Source organism: Pelodiscus sinensis, chromosome 11 (genome assembly GCF_052426305.1).
Source record: "Pelodiscus sinensis isolate ZL-2025 chromosome 11, ASM5242630v1, whole genome shotgun sequence".
NCBI lineage: Eukaryota > Metazoa > Chordata > Testudines > Trionychidae > Pelodiscus > Pelodiscus sinensis.
The window spans coordinates 29,215,458-29,234,725 of NC_143062.1; the positions used below are offsets into that span (position 1 = coordinate 29,215,458).

The window sequence follows — 19,268 nt, forward strand, 5'->3', positions numbered from 1 at the left end:
TCCGCTGCCCGCGTGTTCCGCCGCTTTGCTCCCCGTCCCCCTGGTCTGCAGACCAGGGGGACGGGGAGCAAAGCCACGGAGCCCGAGGGCAGCAGGACAGCCACGGCGCGTCTGGGCTGTCCCGCTGCCCCCGTGCTCTGTGGCTTTGCTCCGGACACCTGAGGTACAGCAGCTGGGGCGCTGTCAGTTGGTCCCGTAGCGCCGCTCTGGGCGCTACTGGACCAACCGGGCAGCACCCCAGCTGTTCTGCCCTAGGCGTCCTGATTCAGCCACTGCTGGTCAGATTCAGCAGCGGCTGAATCAGGATGCCTGGGGCAGAGCAGCTTGGGTGCTGCTGGGTTGGTCCAGTAGCGCCAAGGAGCGGCGGCGCTATTGGACCAACCCAGCAGCACCCCAGCTGCTCTGCCCCAGGCGTCCCCAAGTCAGCCGCTGCTGAAACCGACCAGTGGCTGACTACAGGAAGCCCCTGCCCCGGGCTTCCTGGAATCTGCCGCTGATCAGTTTCAGCAGCAGCTGACTTTGGGATGCCTGGGGTTCTTAAGTTGAATCTGTATGTAAGTCAGAACTGGCGTCCAGATTCAGCCACTGTTGAAACTGATCAGTTTCAGCAGCGGCTGAATCTGGACGCCAGTTCCGACTTACATACAGATTCAACTTAAGAACAAACCTACAGTCCCTATCTTGTACGTAACCCGGGGACTGCCTGTACTCGTATAATTGGCCTCTGCATATTGAATGAAGTGGCTGAGAAGTCTACAATAGTTTGTACAAAGAATAATGTTAAAATAGTATCAGTCTGCTCACAAGGAATATTCTGCTTGTAGCAATTAATCAGTGGCACTTATCTTTAAAGTGGAGATCAGAATGGCAGCATGAGATCAGAATGGAGATCATTGTAAGCGGAAGAGATCAGGGTTCCATCAAATGTGATTATGTAAAGGAATCAATTTTAGAAATAAAAACTCAGTTATCCTGGTGAGCATGGTGTTAATGGTCTTGTTATTACTCCGACTGGTATGCAGTTCTCTGCAACAACATTTTTCTTGAACTAGCGTTGAGTCTCACCTTCCTGCAGTTTGGATGTTGAATGGCAGTGCCTGAACTTCACAAGAAAGGAGATACCAGATCTGCAGTGGAAGCATGATATCTTCAGCAGGCCCTTCTTTCCAACATCAAAATCTGGATCATTCATCAGATTTTTTAGTAAAAGTCGCAGACAGGTTTGCAGGCAAAAAGAAGTCACATAAGTTGTGCCCTGTTATGGCTTACTAAAAATCTGTAACAAAATAGGGATCTGGGCATTATTTCCAAATAAAGTCCTTGTGTAGACCAGGGCTTGGTTTCTGTGGTTAATATCTACTGGGGCAAAACTCTTAACATATCAGTTTAGTAATTGAGGGGTTAAGAAACTTTAAAAGTGAAATTTACTACCTTTATTTTTATCCTGTAGTTCGGGAAGTATCCTAGAATTTGAAGACTATTTTGATAAACTGTAACCTAAGCAGTTATTCATGATATTAAGCCTTGTTTACTAATTTACTAATTAGTAATTTACCTTATTTACTAATTTCTCTTCTAGTAAATTAGTGCCATACTCTCATTCATGAAAGCACTCTTGACCTTCATCAGAAGTTCATAGGATTACAATTCATTTGTTTTTCTTTTGACAATTGAACTTAAATACATCTAGAATATGAGCTACATCTAGCTTAGGGATTGGCTATGGATGGCAATCACTGTACTATATGTTTAAATTCAGATACTGTAATATTCATAGCAAAGGAGATGCATTCTTGTAAAATGCTTCTCAAAACACTTAATCTTGCACTTTCATATTAGTAAATCTACAGATTTATTTATATCTGGAAACAAATTCAACTACATTAATAAGTCTGTTGTTAGTCAAAACAATGTTGGGTCTTGTATCTGCTTTATAATCAAGGTTGAGTCTGTGTATGCATCTTCTCTTGAAGCAATGAATAAATACCAAAGATGCACGTTTTACTAATAAGTGGAAGAAATGTACTCTACAAATGTTAGTAACTATAGCTAGTGTAAATATGAAAACATTAGATTAGTTTATGCCACAGTCTTTGATTGTAATTATAGCTTCACTACTGCAATTTGTTGTTAGTAACACCTGAGCTGGTAGTTGCCTGTGTCATAGTTTCACAAGCTAAGCTATCTTTAAATAAAGAAGAAAAGGACAAAGGCTTTCAAAATATTGCCTGATACTTAAGGGGGAGCTGGCTGGAAAATGTCAGTCAGTTTTCCAATGGAAAACCTTTTTGTTCTAACAAGTGACAAGTTTATGGAAAGTCTACTTTCCTTGAACACTTCGTTTTTTGTTTTAAAGAAAAACTTCTGGCAACTGGAAAGGAATTTATTCAAAACCAAGGGGGTTTTTTTTCTGCATTCCCCCAAAATGCCAACAAATTCAATATAATCTTTATGAATTGGATAATAGTCTGGGTAGTTGGTTTTGTGGTTATGGGTCTTTTACATAGCAAGAATGAGCAGATAAGAGGAGTAGTCGTGTTAGTCTATAACTTTAAAACAACCAATAGTCCTGTGGCATCTTATGCTGTGTCTAGACTACATCCCTCCTTCGACAGTGGGATGTAAATTAGACACTTCAAAATTGCAAATGAAGGGGGGATTTGAATATCCATGCTTCATTTGCATAATCACGTTATAGTGCTTTTTAGAAAAAGCGTCATTTCGAAAGTAAAACCGTGGTCTATATGTGGTTCTTTCAAAAACAGAAGGCTTTTTTGAAAGATCCTATAAACCTCAAAAAATGAGGGTTACAGGATCTTTCAAAAAAGCCTGCCATTTTCAAAAGAACCACATCTAGACAGTGGTTTTACTTTCAAATTGTTGCTTTTTCGAAAGAGCACCATTAAGTGATTATGCAAATGAAGCACGGGTATTCAAATCCCTGCTTCGTTTGCAATTTCGAAGTGTCTAATTTATATCCCTTTATCGAAAAAGGGATGTAGTTTAGATGTAGCCTTAGGGTAGGTCAAGACTGCAAGCCTCTTTCGAAAGACAGCGTCTAGACTACAAGCAGATTTTTTTTTTTTAAAAAATGAGCCGCTTTTTTGAAAGTGAGTCTAGACGCTCTTTCGAAAAAGCAGTTTGAATTCAATAGTGCCTTTTTTCGAAAGAGTACTTTTGAAAAAAGGCGTTTTTCCTTGTAAAATTAGGTTTACCGCGATCAAAAAACTGCAACATTCTTTCGATTTACTTTCGAAAACACAGCTGCAGTCCAGACACAGGTAAAGTTTTTTCAAAAAAAGGCTACTTTTTTGGAAAAAACCCTGTAGTCTAGACACAGCCTTAGAGAGTAACAATAGGCTTTAAAAAGTTAGAACCATCCAACAAGTCACTTTCAATATGTTGTTTTAAAAATTCATCAGAAAATCTGTCTTAATTAGTCATTTAATGTTTGTTTTAAAGGAACACAAAAGTAAATAAACCTGGCACTAAGTTTAGATGGGGGGGGGGGGGGGGAATTAAAGACTTTTTAAGACTTGTAAAAACTAGGGCTAGTAGAAATGTTTCACAGAAAAAAAAACCACAAAGTTTTCAACTGAAACATTTTTAAACACACTCCTCTGCACTGTTTTCAGTCCAAACCTCATATCCGTGAGAACCTGGAAACTAATTTCATTGATTCTGAATGTCTAAATGGGAAAAGTAAACAAGAGCCTAGAAAAAAAGGAATTAGATTTTTAAACTTGACAGTTTAACTACCAGTAAATCAATATGGCAATCTGATTAGATTGTGTCCATTTAACTAGTAACAATTACTATTTTTTCAAAAAAATACCTGAAAAATGTAATTGCTTAAATCAGACTGAGTTTAAATAAGACTCAGCCCTTTTGAAATTTGTACTTCATATATGTTAATTTAATTATGTTCATATAGAAGTCATTAGTACATATTTGTGACTAGATCCTTACTAATTTATTTGTGATAGCTTAGTTGAGGAATACATTTTATTTTGCCACAGTTGTTTAGTTCTGTAATATTTTATAGTCCTACAATAATTGTAGATGTATTTTCTTACTTGATGTAATTTTCCTTATTTTAAAATGATAAAAAATAAGGGACAATTGGCCATATCTGTCTACACTGAGCTGTTTTAAATACTTTCAACACACTTCTGAATAAGGGAATTTATTCATGAGCATCTTTATTGATACTCCCTAATGTTGGGATGAAATTTTCTGATTAAAATTAAACTAATCTCTTTTGCCACTCAATCAGGAACAGTAACATTTTTCTTTGCTGTTTTGTGAACAGGCAAGCATTTATTATAAATGTGGCTGTATTTGTAGGTTAATCTGAGACGAGGGTGCTTGCATAGACATGGTAACTACTACTCCCCTGTTCAAGACTAATTTAGGAAAATCAGTTGCACAGTAATTTTAAGACGAGAGGGATGGAATTAGCAAGGAATTATCTGTGTAAACTAGAGGCTCTTTTTGTCACAGAAGCTGAAGGCTTATAAGGAAAGAGCTTTCCCTCTTTTACCCTCTTACCCCACTACCCTGCAACCCCTTCCATACATGTACGTATAGCACATTTAGGGTTTAACCATGTCAAGAACTACGAGTGACTTATTCAAGTATTTCTGCTGCCTTAACAGGAGCTCTCCAAAATGGAGATATTGTGGGCCTATGTCTTTGCAGGACTGGGCTCTTAAAATACAAGAGTGGGGAGATGAAGAAAGTGTGTTTGGTTTTAGGGTCCCCTGTTTGAATTTGTGTTAAAACATTTAAAAAAAATTTTTTTAAACCCTCATTTAAAAAAAAAAAAGTTGAAATGGGATTCTTAAAGTGGCAGGTTGCCATTGGATTCTCATGGGGAAAGGATTAGCAGTGGGTTGGATAGAAAGGGTTTACAGCAATGGTTTTCAACTTTCCAGTTGCAGACCCCTAAAAATGAGTGATACAGGCCCTCTTGGAAATCTTACACAGTGACTGTGTTCCACTTTTCTGGAAAAACTTGCCAGCTGTTTACACTGGCCGCTTGAATTTCCGCAAAAGCACTGACTTCCTACTGTAAGAAATCAGTGCTTTTTGCAGAAATACTATGCTGTTCCCGTTCGGGCAAAAATCCCTTTTGCGCAAAACTTTTGCACAAAAGGGCCAGTGTAGACAGCTGAGATTTGTTTTGCGCAAAAAAGCCCCGATCGCAAACAGGGCGATCGGGGCTTTTTTGCGCAAAAGCGCATCTAAATTGGCACGGACGCTTTTCCGCAAAAAGTGCTTTTGCGGAAAAGGGTCCATGCCAATCTAGACGCTCTGTTCCGAGAATGCTTTTAACAGAAAACTTTTCCATTAAAAGCATTTCCGGAAAATCATGCCAGTTTAGACGTAGCCAGTCTGTTCTATGGGGCTATGCAGACCTCTTAGATGTAGTTCATAGACTCCTACCCCAGGGGGGTTGCAGACCACAGATTAAAAACCACCAGTTTGCAATGAATATCCAGAAACTGATTTGTCTGAAGAGTCCTCACTGCTGTAGAAACAGCCTAATAATCTGTTTTGTTGCCTTGTGAAATAAGACTCTTAAATTCACAGCAGCTCCTTTACATAAACCTGGTGTGCCAGGTATCTCATGATGTTCAGGGATTGTGATGGGGAAGGGTTGGGGGCATCTGCTAGAGCAGGTGAGGGGAAATTTGGGAGCATCTGGGCTGAAGGGTCCTGGAATAATTTTTGGGGGGGATAGATGTTGCTATCTATGCTAGAGGAGATGAAGGGAGATTTGGGGGCAGCTGGGCTGTAGGGGGTGTAATAATTGGGGGGGATCTGTGCTAGAGGAGGTCTGGGCGATAGATGTTGGTATCTATGCTAGAGGAGACTGGAGGCTCTGTGCTGCTATCTGTACTGGAGGGGGTGGGAGGTTTGGGGGATCTGGTGGGAGAGGATGGGGGAGGGGCGGGGGAACTGTGGTTGGCGAGGTTTGGCTGTGGGGCTGCAGGAGGAAGTGGGATCTCGCAGATCGGTGGGGACACATCTCCCCTTTGTTCCCCTGCCCTGAACAGGAAGGCGCATTCAGGGCCGCAGGCCAGTGTGGGCTCGTTGCCAGGTAACAGTGTGGGCTCCTGGGCCAGGCTGCTACAGGGAGGCCCCGTGTGAAGCAGGGACAGAGGGGGGCCCCTCGCACAGTGCTGCAGCGCCTGCGGGCCAGGGACACGGCGCAACTGCCGGCTCCCTCCAGGGGCAGGAACAGCCCCCACCTAAATCCCCCACTTACCTACAGCGCGTCTCCCGGACCTGCTCCCGGGCTGCAAATAGCGCCCCCTCCCCCGTAAGAAATCCTCACCCCACCCAGCCTATTGCCCCTCCCACCTTCTACCTGCCCCTGCCCCCTCCTGATCCTATTGCCCCTCCCACCTTCTACCACCTACCTGCCCTGCCCCCTTTGAGCCTATTGCCCCTTCTGCTTTCTACCCACCTACCTACCCTGCCCCCTTTGAGCCTATTGCCCCTTCTGCTTTCTACCCACCTACCTACCCTGCCCCCTTTGAGCCTATTGCCCCTCCTTCCTACCCACCTGCCCCCAACTCCTTTGAGCCTATTGCCCCTCCTGCCTTCTACCTACTTACCCACCCCCTGCCCCCTCTGGAACCTGCCTACCCCAATCCCTTCCAGAGCCTATTGCCACTTCTGCTACTTACCTATCCTTGCTCTTTCTGGAGTCTACTGCCCCTGTTGCCTCCATCTGCCCCCACCTCCTCCGGAGCCTATTGCCCTTCCCACCTAATCTGTTCCCAGCCCCTTTGGCGGCTATTGCCCCCCTCACTCCACCTGTCTGTCCCTGCCCCCTCTGGAGCCCATTGTCCCTGCCACTTCCCATCTGTCTGCCTCTGCCCCCCTAGAGCCTATTGTCCCTCCTACTTTCCATCTGTCTGACCCTAGTCTCCCAGAGCTTATTACTCCCTTCAGTCAGACCAAAAGCTCCCTGCCTTCCAGTATTTCATCTACTTGCCCTCATCTCTCTCCAGAGCAAGCATCTCCCTGCCTGTTCAGCATCCCTAATACTTACACTCAATCTTCCCAAGTAATATCCTCCAGCTTCCCTTCTCTCCTTCTCCCCCCACACTTCCAGATCCTTCCTGTTTCCTATCCACTTTAGCAGATTCCCCCTGCAAGGACAGACCTTCCTCCCATCTTTCCTAATCCATGCAATCTTCTACCTCTTCTTCAAACACATCCTCGAATCACTGTTTCCCTCCCACTTTTCCACCGCCATGTCCAGGCTTCTCATTACAGCCCACCATTGCTCTAGTATATTTTATCAGTCTGTTAAACTTTAATTTAAATGACTTGATTATCCTCCTCCCATCTGGAAAGAGAAAGATGAAGCAATTTAGGAGTGACTTGGATAATGTGGCAGCTTCTTTGAATTCCAGATCCCTGCTGATCTGGGGATCTGGAATTTTCTCCCCTTTCCTTTAGTAGAGGAGTAAAATGGTCCAGGGAAATAAGCCTGGGATTTCTGTGTGCCTGAGTCTGCTAATGACTGGCTGGTAACTTTAGGGAAGTAACTTCACCTCTCTGGGGTTAATAATACTTTCCTAAATCATAAGGGTGTTGAGCCAATTACTCAATGTTTGCACAACACTCCTAAAATATAAAATGTTGTGTAAGTGTTAAGAGACCTATGTAATTGAAAACAATTGCTTGGTGATAGCCTGAAAGTAATCTAAATTAGCATTATGTGAGGTCCTGTTTAAACACTCTAAAGAAATTACAGTACCTTTTTCCTGGATTTTTCTTTTAAGATGACAAAGAGAACTTAAAAGAGTGAAAGAATCTGAAACAGGGATGACTAAAGTCCCAATCTTTCTTAGCCAATCCTAGTGTGTGAACCCTAATACAGAGAGGGCAAGAGCAATATTTCCTGTAAGTTGTGTGCTTCTGCAGCCATGCAGGAGAGATTAGGTGTTTGTTCTACTTGTGGTGCGCTTTCACATATGCCCAGGTGCATATAAAATTATTCTGCACCCAGTTGGAAAAAAATCCACACATGGATGGAAAAGATTACAGAGAACATTGGTCAACAGGTTCCACCTGGGCAGAGATTGGCTCATGTGGCCAGATCTCAGGATGAGCAGTGGGGAAAAGTAGTATGGTTTATTTAAGGTACAGGACATCTTGGTTTTTGTGTTTAGCTCTGGCATAGACTTCTCGGGTGACATTGGACAAGTTACTTGCGCCCTCACTTTTTAAATAAGCCATTGATTTATGACAGTTGGGTCTTGATTTTTTCAAAGGTGCTAAGAACCTCTCATTTCTGTATACTTGCTACTGCTATAAATATAACTTCTGAAATGTGGACTCAGGTTGGGTACCCAAAACAATTTATTTTGGCAGAAAATTCTGCTTTATCACAAACTCTATGTAAGCCAACATTTTTACTTTTAAATTTCAGATCATCCTTTTGTGGGTTAATGACAGAGAAAATTACCAGGAATCAAACCAAAACTTCCCAATGATTAATTTCACGTTCACTGGCTAACAACTTTCCCAGATGGAACTAGACACATCAATCAATAGCACTTTTACTAAAAAGCCTCCTGAAGATGCTGCAGAGAGTTGCAGAAAAAGGTGAATTTGAATATTAGACTCAACTTGCATATTAAGTACATGGTAACACATTCCTATTGTCCTTTCAGATTGCTATGAACTCACCTTGAACAAGTATAATTTAACAATGAACCTAATATATTTCTGAGATCTATATAAAACAACTAACTGTGTAACAGTGAATGAACATATTTTATCTTGATAATGATGACATTTTAAACACAGAATTAAAAAATAGTAAACTCTTAGATATGCAAACTGGCTGAATCATAACACTGTAGTTTGCGGTCTTCATGCAACCTCAGTTTGGCTCCTTTTTCTAGTCTTGGATTCTGCAGGGAAGCAGTGGATGAGAAGTTATTGAGCTTCTGAAAGTAAGGAAAATTATTTCTCTGCAATGTCCCTTTTGGCTGCTTACCTATAGCTTCAGATCCTTCTACTTCCATTCTACCCTTGTTGGTCAGAAGTGTTAGAAGACTTCCAAGATATGAATGTGGGCTTCTTATAGGAATCATTAACCATTAATAGAGCTGAAAAAATTAATGACAAAAATCTAAGGAGAAGGCTCCATTTACCAGGGGACAATTTGCTTCTGGAGTTCCCTGCCAGACTTTGGGTGTCAATAAATTCAAAAGTATTATTTAAATTACTCATTGTTATAACCTAATTCTATGTTGTTGTTGTTGTCAAGATTATCTTTTCTAGATTATATAAATATATCAGAAGATGACCACAAATTAAGAGAGACCGTGAAAGTGTACGTATGTATTATATATGGGATGGGATGGGATGGGATGGGATGGGATGGTTCCCTGATGAAATATAAGACCTTTTTAGAACACTTGAACATCCATTCTCTTCTGAGGGAGCTTTGGGTACTAAATGTTCTTAAAATTGGGCCTAGAGCACTTTACTAGAACTAGAGTGGAGTCTTCAGTTTAATATTTGGTATCTCCACCAGCCTGGGATGCTTCAAACGCTCCACACTGTGCGTGGGGCAAGATAAATGAATTATGAACTATAAAATCCAGTCTGATCCTGATCTGTTAAAAGGATGTTGATTCTAAGACAGGGAAACAGAGAGCTTTGTATGGCTAGAACTAAAAGTCACAGAACATCTCCACCGAAAGGGAAATGAGAATAGACATTTGTAGATATAAGGCCAGAAGGGATCACTATGACCCTGTAATGTGATATCCTGCACAACACATGCTGTAGAACGTCCCTAAATTAGTTATTATTTGAACTAGAGCATATCTTTTAGAAAAAAATCCAATCTTGGTTTTAAAATTTTTCTGTGATGGAGAATCTACTACAATCCTTGGTTAAAATATATTTTATTACTGACTGCCACATTTTTATTGCTATCTTTTCAGTTACCCTTTGATCCTGTACAATTGTAAATACTGAAATAACAGATCATTCTCCCTATTGCAGAATTGCAGGAAAAGAAGAAACTGCAAAGGCTGTTTGGTTTCTTACCTTTGGCCTCTACTTGGTTAAAAGCTTTACTCAGCAACGCTTAAATATAGTAGGAGGTAAGAGGCAGCAAAGTTTAGTCAAATAAAAGGAGCTAGAGGAATATATAAATAAAAAGAAAAGCAAAGTCTGACAATATCATGATGGAAAAACATGCTGAAGCATTTGGTTTGTTTATAGGGAATTGCATGGCTAAATACCTGCAAAGCATTTTGTTTAATACAGGTGAAAATTCTCCCTTTCCCATACTTCCACAGGAGAGAGGGAGAGGCCACAGAAGTATGGAAAAGGGAGAATTTTTCTCCAAAACACATGAATAGTGTTTTGCTAGTGTTCAGCTATGCATCTCCCTATAAACATAACAATGCTAGCAGTTGGAATAAACTCTTGAAAATGGACCCATAAATATAAGCTAAGTTTAAATTAAAACTCTATACAGCACCTGTTGAAGATAGAAACCAGCCACCCACCCACTGGTGATTAGTTTGAGGCCTGGGTTTATATGTGATAAGAGCACTTCTCTTTATAAGCATTATGTATAGTAATAATGACAAAAATATCATGTATTTAGAATACTTTTTGGCTGCTTACCTTTAGTTCATAGGCAACTGGTGCCTTCAGGGGAAGGGTGTTCAGGGAATGCCATCCAATGGGTCAGGAAGGGGATATGTGGGGGCACCCCATTTAGCAATTAAAATTTTGGCTGGGACACAGGATACCTCCAGAGTGCTACCAGGAGTCATCTAAGCATTAATTGCTAGTTTAAAGCAATGCCAAATTCAGTGAAACATTTTAAAGCATTAGTCCAGTAGTTATGAACATCATAAAGTTAAATTTGCTCTTCTGTTGTACCAGAAATGCTGCAGTTGTTCATAAATTTTGTTAGAGGACACATGTTAGTTCAGTAACACAATAGGGGTATGATTTACTACAATGGTCACCAACCAGTAGATCAAGATCTACTGGTAGATCTTGGAGCCTCTGAGAAGTAATGCTGACTGGTTTGGCCAAGAGGCTATCAAGTGCTGGCACTTCAGCTACCCTTTCACCCACTGCTGCACAGCTCCTGCTCTCTGCCTTGGAACTGTCCCCTCATTCCTTGTGGAACAGAGCAGGGAAGGGAGAGGAGGATGTTGATGTAAAGGTGCTCCCTCCCATCCTGTATTCTATCTCCACAGAACGGGTCGGGGGGGGAGGGGGTAAGGGGAGTTTTCTGACTTCTTTTGAGAGTGGTACAGGGCCAGGACAGGGGTGAGCCTGCCTTAGCCCCACTGCACCACCACCACGGAGCCACCTGAAGTAAGCAGTGTCCAGCTGGAGCCAGCTCCCAAACCCTGCCCCAGTCATGAACTCCCTCCTGCATCCCAAGCCCCTGCCTGAGGCCCGAGCCCTCTGGACCCAAACTCCCTTACAGAGCCTGTACCCTGAACCCTCTTCTGTTCAGGCTCAGCTCAGAGCCCCCTCACACTGAAAATCCCTTAGCTCAACCCTCTGCCTATGCCTGGTGAAAGGGAGGGAAGATCAAGTGAGCAGGGTCAGGGCCTTGGAGAAGGGGCATGAAGGAGGTGGGGCCAGGGTATTTGGGTTTGAGGTAGATCTTACATTGCACTTAAAATTCAAAAAGTGATCTTGTGATTAAAAAGGTTGTAAACTAGTGCTTTATTCCAACATTGCTAGAACATTTAGCCACAGTCAAGCAGTGAAACTGACCTCTTCGCAATTCTGTTTAGTGACCTACAACAGCAGGACTAGAAGACTGATCCTTGTAGATGGCAGAGGGTTGTTCAGCTTGGATTTACTTGCTTCCAAGACTGTAGGTGAGAGAGATCTTTATCTGTCAGGTTCAAGAGGTCTGTCAATCTTGAACTCCATAAAAGATTAAAGCAAATGTGCAAACTTTTGTTTTTCAGTTAGCACATAACTTTCCTGGCATGATCATCTTCCTTTTCAACTCATTTTGATTTACATTCATGTGTCTCCATGAAAAAGCCCTCGGGCTGCAGCATCCTGTTGTACATTTATTACCTGCAAGCAGTGTAAATGAGTGGGCTTCAGCTACTCTTGGTTTTGTTTACACTTCAGAATATCATGACTGTCTGGATGGGATCAGGAAATTAGAAATATGATAACAGAATATTTTACTTATAAACTATTCATCCCAGGCTGATAGCAAATGGCTTGATATTGTTACCATCTGATGGCTCTTCATTGATCCATGTGAATTGAATTGAATTGGGAGATTCAGTTCAGTTCCTTCAATTAGCTCTTTTGATAGTTATCCCAAGAGTACCACTGATTGAATTGGCCACAGACACTGAATTCTTCTTTTGCTGGCAGATGTTGTCCCTTTGTTGCTGAGATACATTAGTGGGGCAGTGTGTCAAAATCTTCCATTGCTATATTGTTCATATTGCACCTATTTTGTAGAAAGAAGACTTCTGTTTCCATGGTTTTTTTTTTAATTTATTGCCTTCCATTAGCACTAAAAAAATTACAATTTAAAAATCTTAACAAAAATTATATCTAATATATAAAGGAGAATATTTGTATGTTTGTGCCCTGATAACTTGGGCACTATCAGAGTTACCGCAACCAAACTTTGCATGGGGTAACCTTTCATCTAGGAGAAGGTTTTAAGGTAATCTTGGCAGTACTGGGAGAAGCAGCTTCCCAGGGGAAGCAGAGGGGACAGTCACTCACTAAGGCTGGCAGCGGAGGTACGAGGGGAGGGGCAGCGCTCCGAGCGGCAGCTGCCCCACTCGCCTCTACCAGGCCGTTCCACTGCACAGGCACCTCCAGAGCAGGGGAGCCCTCTCCTCCCTCCCACCCGTGATGTCACTCGGCCTGGGCCCCTCTCTCTGGTGGTGGCCGAGGGTTGCCGAGCGGCGGGCTGGAGTTTATTCTACACTAGTTACCATCTACATGTTTTGTTAGTCTATAAAGTGCTGCCAGACCATTTGTTGCTTTTTTTTAGTGGTATCTTAGACAACAGATCCAGTCAGTTGGGGAGAAGGTAGATAGGTGGTTTTTTGAAAGTGTTGTCCATTGTCTGAAAAACTGTAGGAGATGCTTTGAATGTAAGGAGAGGCTGATGGAATTCTTTTTTTTTTTTTTTTTTTTTTTTTTGCTATAAACTTTTTCCATTTGTATTAATGTGAAAATGCTTCTTTAATCCTTTAAAGACAATATATATAATACCTGCTCTCATATTTTATTGTGCCATCTATTTTTCCGTACAAAAAAAGATATTTTGAGTAAATTTGCTAAGAGTAATAGGATATTATATATATCTAAGTAGGCAATTTTTCACATGCATTAAAACTTCATAAGGTAAGCTATGCTGAAAAAGAATGTAAGTAATTTATTATAAATTGTTTAGTTTGTGCTTTTATTTTGTGTTTTGTTTTTATTTTTAGTTAAAAGGGAAATGGATTTTCACAAGTATCAGTTCAACATAGTGAGATGCATCACATACTGTGAAAAATTCAATGTTTACTTTGTGTTGAGAAGAGACTATTCACTTACGGTAAAACCACCTACTATCTGCTCAGTTTATTTTTTTCAGTTGTTTTGATTTTGAATTTATATGTAAGCTTTGTTAGAAGTATAAACTAATTCTTATATGTAGGAGAAAGTCTCAAATCCTAACCAGGATTTAGGCAGCAAAGAGATAGTGCATAGTAATTACAGACTTTTAAGGATACTCTCCTCTTGCTGTTCAGTAGTCAAATAGAAGTTGCTTTTGGAAGTATACAAACCCATTCTACTCCCATCGTTTCCATCTCTCAAGCTGTTTATTCCTGTTCTGTAATACTTGTACATCTGCTATTTAAAATCAGGAGACAATGTTCAAGGTGTAAACTCAGTTCATCTGGGCAGCAAAGCCCAGCGTTATCATTGTGCCATAAGAACTGCTATGCTGGATCAGACTCAAGGTCATCTAGCTCAGTATTCTGTCTCCTAATAGTGGCTAATGCCAGGTGTTCCAGAAGGTAATCATAGAACATTAGAATTGGAAGGGTCCTTGAGAGGTCATCAAGTCCAGTCCCCTGCCCTCATGGAACCAGTACAGGTAGATATCAAGTGATCTATCCTCTGTTACCTATTCCTAGCTTCTGATAGAGGCTAGGGACACCATCCCTGCCCATCCTGGCAAAAGGATGGACCTATCCTCCATGAATTTATATAGCTCTTTTTTTAACCCTGTTATAGTCTTGACCATTACTACATCCTGTGGCAAGGAGTTCCATAGGTTGACTATATGTTGTGTGAAGAAGTACTTTTGTTGTTTGTTTTTGTTTATTTTAAACCCGCTACCTATTAATTTCATTTGGTGACTTCTAGTTCTTGAGTTATGGGAAGGAGTAAATAACTCTTCTTTATTCACTTTTTCTACACCAGCCATGATTTTATAGACTTTAATCATATTCCCCCTTAGTATCTCTTTTCCAAACTGAAAAATTCCAGGCGTATTAATCTCTCCTCATATAGCAGCTGTTACACACCCCTAATAATTTTGTTGCCCTTTTCTAAATTTTACCAATGCCAATATATCTTTTTTTAGATTAAACAAACGCATTTGCACACAATATTCAGGATATGGTTGTACCATGGATTTATACAGAGGCAATACAATATTCTCTGTCTTAATGATTCCCAATACTCTGTTTGCTTTTTTAGACTGCCACTGCACACTGAGTAATGTTTTCTGAGAACTATCCACAATGATTCTAAGATCTCTCTCTTGAGTGGTAACAGCTAATTTAGACACCATAATTTTGTTTCTTTCACCATAGTTACTAATTAATTCCATTGATGTTTAGTATGACGTAGTAAACATTGCAAGAAAACAACAATCCCTTGAAGAAAGAATGGCTGATTTTTGCATCCACTCTTAGTATGGAAAGCAGTACAAGAACTATGGCAAGAGAAATTTGTTTTTTATCACTTTGTGTGATTAATGTATTTAGCTTAGATTAATCAATGTATCTAATCTATTTTAGGTATTTTAGGATTCATGTCATCATAGTAGCTGAAAATGAATGGATGAGCCATATATTGGTAGAAATACAGCTTAACTTACCCCTAAGTTCCTGTCTCTGTTAATCATATATCTCTAATTGTTTGCTACTGTAAAGTTTACAAATAGGATTGATAATTTTTCCCTGCAAGTTGTGAATTCACCCTTGGGGATGATTTGTATTTCTCTGTTTATAATTTCATTTAAAAAATTCAAATAAATACTCTGTTAATGAGGACAAAGTTTCTGAAAAAAAATGTACAATATATTTTGGGAAATTATATGTTTGCTCTCAAAGGCTGTTAGTCTCAAAGGAGATGACTTCCATACTTCAGTGCTTTGCGTGATCTGGGACTTAATCACCCACAGCCTTTTTGGCGTGATTTGTGATCATCACTTTTCTTTTCATAAGGTGTCTAATAAGGATTATGAAGAGATTTGCTCAGTAGAGAATGTGGAGTCACATTTCATGACATTTATGGTATTCAATCCTGTGAGTGATGAACTCATTACTGGAGGAATCAAAGGAGTAAAGGTAAGGGAATATCGCAGATGGGGTTTGAGTTGACTTATGTAACATTTTGAAAGCACAAGTATGACTTTAGTGTAGGGCAAAGTGAGACTGTATGCCTTGGTGGACAAATCAAGGGAACTTTCACATTTAATTCACTGATTGAGCCCAGCATGATCAGTAGTGACTGAAGGATGTTACCATCTGATGGCTGCTTTGTTGTGCTGATTAGTTTTTTTTAGTAATCAGATATTCAGATCCCAAAAACACTATCATAACTTGGTGGTAGTCTCAGCAGAGAGACCAAGGGCCTATATATATATATATATATATATATATATAGACAGAACTGTCAATGCAGAACCTTTCAGCACTGTATTTACTTTGAAAAGAAAATGAGAAAATATTGTGGATTGGCTGCTTTATTTAGTTTCACTTATAGCTGAGTTGTCATGATGAACAAAGATCATCAGTTGAGAAGCATTTTTAGGTGATGAAATTGTGTCATGATCATCATTTAGTTTTTTTCTGTCAAAACAAATTAAAAGTTTGATAAATGTTTTCTCATGAAAGCTGCTCTTACTTTAGGTTTATGTGTTCTGAAGCATTCAGCTGGGTAAGTATGGAAGTAATGGGTGAACATAATGGCTTGTTGAAAGTTTTTACACTTGTCATTCAGATTTCTAGTTCTAGACTCAAGTACCAAATCAAGCTTGCAAAATTATCTTTGTATTCCTTTTTTCTTTTAGATTTGGAAGTTTAAAGAAACAGAAAATACAGATTACTCTGGTGCAGTTCACATGTCCAATTACAAACTTTTCCCCAGGTAAACAAATTGTAATTATTTGAGTTTATCAAGTGAATATGTGCACAGGTTCTCACTAAGGATGTTAAAGAGCAGTTATGTGGATAATCATGTTGTTAATACAATTTGTATCGACTCTTACTACGTTTAAAATGCAGAGGGGCATTGGTCCTGGACAAACCGGGTCCATCAGCCCCTGTTTGTGGTGGCCTGCAGCGAGCCTCAGGGCAGCATGAGTAGAGGCTGCTTTGCAGCAGCCTCCTCTATCCCCAACTGGGGGAGGAGGCAGGTGGCACCATGGAGATGGTGCTGAGGGTAACCAGCTTTTACGTTGGCTCCCTCCAGCACCGGCTCCTGTTCCCCCCTCCTTGCTGCCTTTCATACAAAGGTGGGGGGGGGGGGGAGAAGGGAGGCAGCGGGGGGAATGAGTAGTTGACTACTCACTTACATCCCTTGTTCTCACAACCAGTAGTGGGTTGTTTGTTTTGGGTTTTTTTGACCTCAGAACATAGCCACCAACTCTCACTGGTAACCATACTAACTCTTTTTCCTAAAATTCTTAAATTAACATAGAAAAAAATAAATATGCACACATACAGATCCAATTGTTGTAACTAATTTATGTAGGTTTTGTGTATTTGGGGTTTTTTGCTGATTCAGTAATAAAAATAATGCTGTGAAAAGTGATATTTATATATTTGTTAATATAATTTTTCACAACAAACTTACTAGGTGGATGGGAGATTGTGAAAAGTGATGTTGAGAAACACACAAAAATAACTTTTCACAGCTTCCAAGCTATCTTATAGGTCTGCTGTGAAAAGTGATACTTGGATGTTTTTAATATCACTGTTTTCATTAGCTCCAGGGAAAACTACTGTATATCTTTGTTGAGAATGCTTTTATTATGAATGATTGTACACAGGGGCATTGTGCAGGGGCACAGGGTCACATGCCTCCAAATGCCATGTGTGGGAGGGAGCAGCCAGTGGATGGAGTAGTAGAGAGGCTCGGTTCCTCAGCAGGGGTCATCCCTTTCCCCACTCACTCACTCTGCTCTTCTGGCCATGTCACTCAGGGGAGGGATTTGGGACCACCCTTTTACTCACCAGCGGAAAGTAGAGCAATGTGGCCAGAGGAGCAGAGCAAGCTGGGGCTGCATCGCTCCACTTCCACCACCCCATTATTCTCCTGGGCCACTTCAGCTAGAGAAAAATCAGGGTCCAGAAGCTGGGAGAGGGCAGAGGAGAGGTGGGGAGAAGTATGGCTTGGGGCGGGGGATTATCTCCGCCCTTCCCCAGGTTGACAGGGTCACATGACCAGTGCAAACGCCCCCCCCCCCCCCCCCCCATGGCCACAGCACCAGTAGCTCCTGATTTTACATTATGTGTCTATTCACAAACACGTATTCTGTGTATTTGGAAATTGCTGCCCTGTGATTTCTATTCAGAACCTTGTACTAAGTGAGTTTATCATCTTCGAATGCCTCACCTGCACTCTGCCAACTAATCCATCTCCCCTGTATTTATTCCAAAATTCTGAAATCTTGAGTAACTTCAACCAGAAGTGGGGGGCGTGGAAGGAGTGAGGAAGGAAATCCCCTTTCTACTCCCAAGAGTTAAATTCTCACACAGCCCTCTAAGTGCTTCCAAAAATTATATTGGTCTGAGGTTCAGGACAAATAAATGTTCAATACATATAAACAGCTTATATATATAGATATATAAACATCTATTTTTACAATTCATTGACATATGGCATTGAGAATTAGAAACTGTAGCATTATATCTTTACAAAATAGATACTCCCAGGTTCTCAATGGGATCAAAGACTATCTTCTAATCATGGGAAATTGAGGTACTGAACTTTCAATTTGTATAATTTTTATGTAGAAAGAAGGTATTTAGGAAGGTTTCATGGCTCTTTCTGAATCCAGTAGACTTGGATTTATAATAAGTAAGGGTACATTTACACTTGCTCCTTATCTCAAGATAGGGATGCAAATGTAGTGTACCGAAATTGCTAATGAAGCGCGGGATTTAAATATCCCATGCTTAATTAGCATAATCACGTCCGGGCACCATTTTGAAATCGTATTATTGCAAAATAAAACACCCTGTGTAGCAGTGTTATTTCGAGAGAAAACCTCTCTCTCGAAATAACTGTTACTCCTAATACAAAAATAATCTTTGTGACCTTTTTAAAAACTCCTAAAATAGTTTTTATGTCAACATATTTAATCTGGGATGATATGCTGTAAAATTGTATTGGCTTTTATTTGGAATGATCAAATTTACTTACCAATAGTAAATCCATGAGTGAATTAGATGGCCATCCCAAACAAGTGTCATTAAAACCTCTAAAACACACCATTACATATTCCCAGCATACTGTGTTATGATTAGACAATTGTTTGAACACTATAATCAACTGAAATGTACTCATTACTGCTTCTAGGAAAACATGCTTTTTAGAAATATAAAATATATCCAGCAGCTTTGATCAAATGAACTGTGTAATCTTGTAGTATGCAAAGAGCTTCACAAACCAGATGAGACTGTCATTTTATTTAAATGTGTGCAGAAGTGTTGCTGTGGTTTTAATCATGTTTTTTTTAATATAGTGCAGAATTCCCACACCTGAGGGAAATGTGGTGTACAAATTTGGAGTTGGATATCAGTATGCAAAGACTCTATTGCTTTTCTAATTGCCACCTCTTCTGCTATGATACCAAAGGGAATATACTGTTTCAGCTAACCAACGCCCACCAAAGTACCATTCTCTCCTGCGTCTATTCATCATATTCTAATGCTTTGCTTACATCCTCCAGAGACTCGGAAAGT

At 40.4% G+C, this 19,268-nt stretch overlaps 1 protein-coding gene across 1 annotated transcript in view; it reads left to right on the plus strand.

Annotated features, from left to right (window-relative positions):
• The first annotated feature begins 6,135 nt into the window (after positions 1-6,135).
• C11H3orf22 (chromosome 11 C3orf22 homolog) overlaps positions 6,136-19,268 on the plus strand; it is a 91,547-nt gene continuing 78,414 nt past the window's right edge. The window contains exons 1-9 of the mRNA XM_025183140.3: positions 6,136-6,328; positions 8,456-8,631; positions 9,302-9,367; positions 10,048-10,148; positions 11,820-11,906; positions 13,506-13,615; positions 15,522-15,644; positions 16,370-16,446; positions 19,049-19,266. Of these exons, the coding sequence (XP_025038925.3) occupies positions 8,555-8,631; positions 9,302-9,367; positions 10,048-10,148; positions 11,820-11,906; positions 13,506-13,615; positions 15,522-15,644; positions 16,370-16,446; positions 19,049-19,266 (859 nt within the window). The 5' untranslated portion in view covers positions 6,136-6,328; positions 8,456-8,554. The remainder of the gene's footprint in view (positions 6,329-8,455; positions 8,632-9,301; positions 9,368-10,047; positions 10,149-11,819; positions 11,907-13,505; positions 13,616-15,521; positions 15,645-16,369; positions 16,447-19,048; positions 19,267-19,268) is intronic.